The 7,876-nt window shown below is 39.2% G+C and overlaps 1 protein-coding gene across 1 annotated transcript; it reads right to left on the bottom strand.

Annotated features, from left to right (window-relative positions):
• Positions 1 to 1,658: 1,658 nt before the first annotated feature.
• Positions 1,659 to 7,846, bottom strand: tm4sf4 (transmembrane 4 L six family member 4). Its single transcript, XM_070961337.1, has 5 exons — positions 6,685 to 7,846; positions 5,747 to 5,836; positions 4,033 to 4,181; positions 2,877 to 3,063; positions 1,659 to 2,396 (listed from the first exon to the last, which is right to left on the bottom strand). The coding sequence occupies exons 1-5, from the start codon at positions 6,853 to 6,855 to the stop codon at positions 2,379 to 2,381; spliced, it is 615 nt and encodes a 204-aa protein (XP_070817438.1). The 5' UTR covers positions 6,856 to 7,846; the 3' UTR covers positions 1,659 to 2,378.
• Between the last annotated feature and the right edge of the window lie 30 nt (positions 7,847 to 7,876).

The raw sequence follows: 7,876 nt of genomic DNA, 5'->3' as shown, positions 1-7,876 counted from the left end.
GTCTTACTTTAACAGGAGTTGCAATTTTGTAATTCGGGCAAACCAACTGTTACACCATCACACAATGACAAATACATAGCTCTGTTTGGACAGATGCACACATCATTTATGTAGATGATACAAGTCAGTCAGAAAATTACTCTCATTTGTTCTTGAATTATCCATCCATCCATCCATCCATCCATTGTCTATACCCAACTATACCTTTTTGGGGTTGCGGGGGGGCTGGAGCCTATCCCAGATGTCAATAGGCGAGAGGCGGGGTACACCCTGAACCAGTCGCCAGACGATTGCAGGGCAACATATACAGACAAACAACCATTCATGCTCACACTCACACTGAGGACAATTTTAGAGTCACCAATTAACCTAATGAGCATGTTTTTAGTCTGTGGGAGGAAGCCGGAGTGCAAACATGCAAACCTCACACAGAAAGGCCCTGGGGATTGAACCGGCGACCTTCTTGCTGTGAGGCACGCGCACTACCTGCTGCACCACCATGCCTTGCCTGTTCTTGAATCATTTCATAATTCAAACAGATACATATCAAGAAAACTGTCCACTGTCTAAAGGTTTTCTTTCAGCCATCTCAGCTTTAGCATCTATGATAAGTTATACACAAGTTAATTATTTCTACTACTATAGTTTACTGTATTAATACTATTTTTTAAGTAATTGGAATGACTGTAAATCAAAAGATGGACTATGTTATCCAAGGGTCTAACTGTGATGGCTGCTTCTTTAAATGTCACTAATCTGCAGTCACCATAGCTTAAATAAAATTGAAAATTCACCAGTCACTCCTGATGCCTGTCCATTTGGAATTTTGAAGTATAAGAAGTATAAGTACTTTATACATATGTAAATGTGTGTGTGTGTGTGTGTGTGTGTGTGTGTGTGTGTGTGTGTGTGTGTGTGTGTGTGTGTGTGTGTGTGTGTGTGTGTGTGTGTGTCTACATGTATACTTTAAGTATGGTACTGTAGTCAAAATGTACTTAAGCATTAAAGGTAAAATATTCAGCAACAGTAATGTTTATCCAAGCACATCAGATATTATGGTAAAACACTGACAGGGATCATTTTACTGCACAATGAGTACTTTTACTTTTCCTAACCCTGCTTTAAGCACATTATGCTGATAATACTTTGATAACTTCACTCAACAGAGGTTTTGAATGCAGGACCTTTACTTGTAATGGACTATTCTCACAGTGTGGTATGAGGACTTTTACTTCTTTAAATTAGGCCGAGTCTGTGGTTTTTCAAATGTCAATAAACTGTCATAAGTTACTTTTTTCTGCACACATTAAAATTCACTGGGTTAAACATTGATCCAGCCTGGGTCAATATAGCACCGACCCAACATTGGGTAAACTTTAGCCAGTGTTGGTGCTACACTTCCATTACTGCTGAGTTACTGGATCAAAACAATCCTTCTGTTGTGTGGTGTTCTACCCATGGGTCCTGGGTTAAATGCACATCATAACAACACGACGTTGCGTCTATATTGACCCATGCTGGGTCAATTTTTAACCCAGTGATATTTAATGTCCATGAACTGTTAGTACTGTAATTACCGCTGGCTGCTGATGTTAGTAAAAAATAACAAATTCTTCAGTAAACATCATGGGATCAGATCAGTCATCAATAGACTTGCAGAAAGTCATACTTTACTATACTTTAATAACACATCAGACAAGTTACTGCCTCATGAGGAGGTCTACATGTGTAAGCCTGCATGAAAGAAAGGTGATTGAGTGACAGTTACATCCACCCCTACAGTGAACGATGCAACAAAAACACTTAAACACATTCATTATGACTACTGATGACAAGATACACGATGTAAGATTGTAATCATGTGAGTCTATTTCTACAACCTGTTAAACCCCCATCATACGCATGCTTACAACACCTACATGCCCAGCAGGGGGCAGTCATGCAACAGAAATATCTGAAAAGAGAAAGAGCAAAAATAATGCAAAGCAGTAACATGACGCTATGCTGTCTTGTGCTCCCATCTGATTCTCATATATATCTCATATATCAAAAATAGGATATTTATTCATTATTTTCAAAAACTGATACAAATAAATGCACATGAAGAACATTATTCACTACAGTGTTTAGTGTTGGAAAATAGTTAAAGCGGAAAAAAAAAAAAGATTTATTAAGAAGATAAAATGGAGGAATTAATGTTTGCTGCAGAGTAAAAGGGAAGCCCTTTAAAGCAGAGCTCTGTCATTTCACCAGTGTCTTTAATACACACAATGTAATCAATGAGCTCTTATGCAGAAACATGATATAAAGCAAGAGACTGCTGTCATCCTCAGAATAAACACAGGAAACAGCCGTCTTCAGACTCTTGCAGGAAGTGCTCAGACAGCTCCGTCACTCTAAAAGACAAACGTTATCAACATTTTCATGTGTTTTATTCTAAAAATGGAGTCCATCTCTGTTTACTAACACCAATCCTAAAGCTATGAGCAGTTGCATAATTCACTTAGTTAGTAAATAAAAGTTATCTTACAATAACTCATTAACTAAGTTTGAAATTTGAAATAAATGGCCAATATACAGAATCTCAATTACATTTTAATTGTTTGAATAAATAAAGTGTTCTACCAGGTAAGCAAGCTTATTTAAACTTCCTTTATCTACAGTTTTGATCAGTGTTTTTCTGGAAAAGAATCCAAAAGAAAAAATATCTATTTCCTCACAGTCATATCTTTTCTCACACCTGTGTTTCTTTTATGGCTGCAATGTTAATAATAATAATATAGTAACTGAAATGTGCACATTTCCCTTCAAATGCATCCAGTTCTTTTAATAAAAAGACTAAACTACACTCATCTCATCTCAGTCTAGATACTGACCCCTCCACAGCAGCCGCAGCAGTCTCCGCACAGAGCTCCCAGCAGGCCATTCACCACCTGCACGGCACACAGCGCCATCTGGATTAAACCCATGACCAGCAGCACAGAGAACAGAGAGAGATGCCAGGACACCACACCGGCAGGCTCTAAACAAATCGACCAGGCAGTTTTGTTGGACAGGTAGTCACTGGAAAGAGACAGAGAAAAAGAGATATGTTTTTATGTGTAGACACTTTAAACCTGCGCAGAGCAGGTTGATTAGTGAGTGAGCAAAGTGGTATACAGCTTAAATTTTTGGGAGCTTTTTGTTGTTGTTTTGCTGTGTTGTAAGACATCACATAATGAGCTGTGGAGAGCTCTACAGTGGTTAACTGGACCTTGGACAAAAACAGCAGAAACATCAGTCAGTCCAGCCAAAGCTGGAACAGCCCCCTTGTGTCTGTGCATCTTTGAATGGGAAAATGCTACTCTCCTTCATTTTGTTCTACATCCACAACCAGTCTGTTAAAGAAACAGTTTGACACTTTAGGAAATACAATTTTTCACTTATTTTCAGAGATTAATGCCGCTCTCATGTCTGTGAGTTAAGTGGGTTATGGAGCTAGAAGTGTGAGTCAGTTAGCTTCACTTAGCACAAAGACCAGAGGCATGTGGTCCATGAGGACCCTGGGGTGGTACATAGTTTATAATACATAGTTTCATGAAAAATATTTTTTGTTATTGTTACTGATGGTAGTAAGGGTAGAATATGTTTGGCTTTTACTGGTGGCCCTCATTGGTTGACAACACATGCAGAAAATAACTAGATCTGGTCCCCCCAATATTCATATTATTTTATGGCTATAATAACATTTTTGAACCAGCGTAGCAACAGAGCCAGGTAGCCGGCCCTGGTCCTTGTCAGCCACCAGAGCTGCAGACTCCCAGCTTTTGCTCCACAGTTATTGCACATACCTGTGAGTGGTGCAGCCCCCAAAATGCCTATCTATTCCTTTCACAAAAACTAATTATGAAAAGTAAAATTCAAATTTGTTGATTGATTTCCATGGCACTGAAAATGTGGTTTAGGTTTGTCACTGCAGTAAGCTACATGTCCCATCTTTGCAATGGTATTTAGAATAAGTGTTTTAAGACTTAATAGGGCTGTGTGTCTCACCCATTTGAGAACGGACTGCTCCACAACTTGTCTGTGCTGTTTCGGTAAACCACACACTCCGGTCCATGGTTAATGGCTACAGCAGAAACTATGACTGAATAACCAGCCCCCAAAACACCCACAGCTGCAAACAGTATGGAGCTCAGCATCTACACACAGAGAGAGAACAGTTATTGAGAATCAATACTTTTAACAATCTTTCTTTGAACCTTTGTGACAACAATGAAGTTATTCTCTGGGTGTGCAGAGAACAGGCTGAGGGTCATGAAGAGAGCACCAAGATGGTGCACCAAGTGTGTGTGTGTGTGTGTGTGTGTGTGTGTGTGTGTGTGTGTGTGTGTATGTGTGTGTGTGTGTGTGTGTACTGTAATCTGACAGACTTTTGTTTGCTGATTCTTTGCTGGACCACACACACACTCTCACACACCTACACATTCCTGAAGTATTGATCAGTATGTGTGTCCGAACCAGAACAATACACGCTCTGTGTGTTAAAGTCATGTGAAACTCCCATCTGGGGAATTTCTTGTTACGGTGATGGAAATGTCATCAATTTCTGTGTGTGTGTGTGTGTGTGTGTGTGTGTGTGTGTGTGTGTGTGTGTGTGTGTGTGTGTGTGTGTGTGTGTGTGTGTGTGTGTGTGTGTGTGTGTGTGTGGCATTTATTGCTGTGTAAATCATGCAGGGTGTGTACATAGTGTCATTGTGTTTGTTTGACATGCTCACAGTCATTAGACTTAACTGTTAACAGGTGAAAGTGGAGGTAGGGAGTGGAGTGGAAATGCAACACAGCAACACATGAATATATCATCGAGGCCCATGAATTTAATATTTTTTAAATCTATTTTCAGAAAGAAGTCACTTTACTTGTTTACTTGATATAAAGACAACAATGTGGCCCAAAGGCAAACAAGCTACTGATAATAATAAGAGCAAAATAAACCATAACTTTTTAATGTTTTAACTTAGGTTAACTTACAGTGCAAATGGTATTTCATAATCTGATAACCCAAATTTGATTTTCTCAATCCAATTGTTTTCAATTCAAAATGAACACCAATTAAATGCAAAGACTTGCAAAGGCAACAAATAATTGCCATTCACCTTATGTTCTTGGTGGCAAATATCAAAAGTGATGAGCTGCCCAAGCATGGCAGCCCTTTCACAAGTTCTTCTTCCTGTGCAGGTGTTGTTCTCTGGCTAAATGTCCTTTTGCATGAATGGCTATTTTTTAATCGATGGCTTTGTGAAGGATGTACACAGAACAAAGACTTTTTGGGTTCTTGGGCGTCATGTGATTTGAGCTCATTGCATGAGCAACAGGCTAGTTTAATAGGCCCTTTTTAGTGAAGGCATTTTGACACGTAACGGTGGGAAAAAGCACAGATGGACATAATAAAATTAATGATGGCTGAACTCCATTTAACTGCTTCAGTTTTAGTGTTTTGATAATGTGCCTGCAAACAACCTCGATTGTTAAGCCATCAGACCATCTTGTTTGCATTTCTAAAATAGGCTAACATCAAATCCTCAGTGTTTTATTAAGCCTGCCCTGGAATACTGAGGCATGTGAATACTTACTACATTAGACTTTTGTTTCTGCAGAATTATTATGGGACCCATTTTAATCATCCTGTCCTCTGACTTTTGAAAGCCACAGCTGTGAATAATCATTTCAGTATGGCGAGAAGTTAAACAGGGAAACATCTTCTCACCGCAAATCTCCGCCCACAGCTTTCGTTGCCACAGCAACCGCAGCAGTCATTGTTCTTCAGACCCAGAAAGACCAGAGCTGGAAATATCATCTGTGGCCCAAACATGCACACACACACAAACACAGACATGATACAGCTGAGCAGATGAAGCCTTTGTTCCTCTGCTGTTTGCAGGAGGAAATGAACGTCCCAATTAATTATTAATTATTAAGATAACCAGTATTATTCAACACCTAAATGTGCCATTTGCCATTGCAAATATGCAATCAGAATGATAAAATCCCATCTATAATTCTAGACATAGTGGCTGATGCATAGATTCTTTAGGAAGCATTTCTATGATAATCTTCTGTTGTATTTCCAAAATTTTTAATGTGAACTAGCTGGACTGTACAAGATCTCATGAAATCCTTAATTCTTTCAGGTGATGCACAACTGGGTGTATACATTTTAGAGCTGAAACAGTTAGTTTCGGCAAAAACATTCTTCAGTTGCCTTTTTTGTGATGAGTACTGAATAATTTTAGGCACTGGATTGTTCATCGAACAAAACAAGCAATCTGACCTTTGGATCACCATTTTTTTTTCAGACATTTTATTGAATAAACAATAAATCAACTAATCAAGGAAATAATTTGCAGAGTAATCTAGAATGAAAATAACTGTGAGTTGCAGCCCTGATGAATTTTTGTTGTGTTCACAATTTACTGTGTTCATGAGTTACATGGATGCTATAATGATGACAATATGCTGTACGTCTGCTATATTAGCAACTTATAAAATCTGAAAAACTGTACAAAATTCAGAAGAATCCAGAAAAGTTGTTTTCAACGATGATAAAAGCAACATATATTAGGCACAGTGCATCCTGGACTCAATCAATCAATAGTGGCATTGTGGATTTCACCAGACATTGCATTGTAATTTTAACATACTCACCAGCACTCCAGATCCCAGGATGCCTCCAAAATACCAGACTTGCTCTGTGATGTGTTCACTCTCCACAGACTTTCCCCCAGGGAAGAAGAGCAGGATGTTACACAGCACACACACAATCGACAGAGGCATCAGAGTGATCCCCAGACACTTGGCAAAACTGCCTGAACACATTCTGACACTGATGTTTCAACCTCCTCTGCTAGTACAACTCCTTGGGTTTTAAAAATATCGTGTGGGCTTCAAGACTCTGCTTATCCTGATATTTTTAACTGAATTATATCAAACTGACAAGGTAAGGATGTCTTGGTTCTGAAACTGAGGTCTAGACTTAAATCTGGTCCAGTCTTGGTCCTTTCCACTTCAGTTGGGTGTGAGATGCCCGAGAATAGTAACCCTTCACCTGCAGCTTCCCAACACAATTTCCAACTCAACCTTGGTTGTTCCTTTGAAAAGCTCTATCCACTTTACTGAATCCCCTGAATGATCCTGTCTGCCTCACCTGTCCTGTTTCTTAGGATGGTTGGTGCTAGAGTTGAGCCTTTATACCCGCCACCCCACCCACCCTGTCTCTGTGAGTGAGATCACTGTTTTGTGCACACAGACACACCAGTGAAGGCAGGGGTTAATGATCTACCATATGTTTAGTGTGCATGGAGACAGAAGAGGAAATGATGGACAGTTGATCGATCCAGCAGAGCCCTCATGGCTGACCTGCACCTACCACTGGTTTAGTGAGTAACAAGAAAGACTTCTTCATCTTCATCAGTTAATCCATAATAACAACACATTGAAACTGTCAAACAAAACAAAACAAAACTAGTAGAAGAACAAATTGAAGATCAAATGACTGCAATTATGCCTGGATATCACTTTACCACGTCTGTTACTAATTGGGCTAAACAAGGAATCCATCATAAAATCACTGATTGTGAATTGCTCTCTGTGTGATGGAAAAGACAAACACATACACATGCACCCAGCTGAGTCATGTGGCCATTAAACACAAAGTACAGTACAGTAACAAAAGGTCTCTTGAATGATAAAAATGACTCTTAATATAAGGAGAAAGAAGCCGAAGAATAAGAATAAACATGCTGCAAGATTTCAGTTTTCAAATCCTCAAACAAAAAGCCATTTCTGATGCTGAAACATCAATCGATGTAATCTGGCATCCGCTTGTCTTTGCTGCCTT

Source organism: Chaetodon trifascialis, chromosome 4 (assembly GCF_039877785.1).
Source record: "Chaetodon trifascialis isolate fChaTrf1 chromosome 4, fChaTrf1.hap1, whole genome shotgun sequence".
Taxonomy (NCBI): domain Eukaryota; kingdom Metazoa; phylum Chordata; class Actinopteri; order Chaetodontiformes; family Chaetodontidae; genus Chaetodon; species Chaetodon trifascialis.
This window is presented reverse-complemented; position numbering and strand designations above follow the sequence as displayed.

Bases quoted from the DNA above. Each gene is read 5' to 3' on its own strand.
- tm4sf4 (XM_070961337.1), bottom strand. From the start codon at position 6,855: ATGTGTTCAGGCAGTTTTGCCAAGTGTCTGGGGATCACTCTGATGCCT. The intron at 5,837-6,684 runs GTGAGTATGTTA...TTTGGGCCACAG, and splicing joins TCCTGGGATCTGGAGTGCTG to ATGATATTTCCAGCTCTGGT. The intron at 4,182-5,746 runs GTGAGAAGATGT...CTCTGTGTGTAG, and splicing joins GCTGTGGGCGGAGATTTGCG to ATGCTGAGCTCCATACTGTT.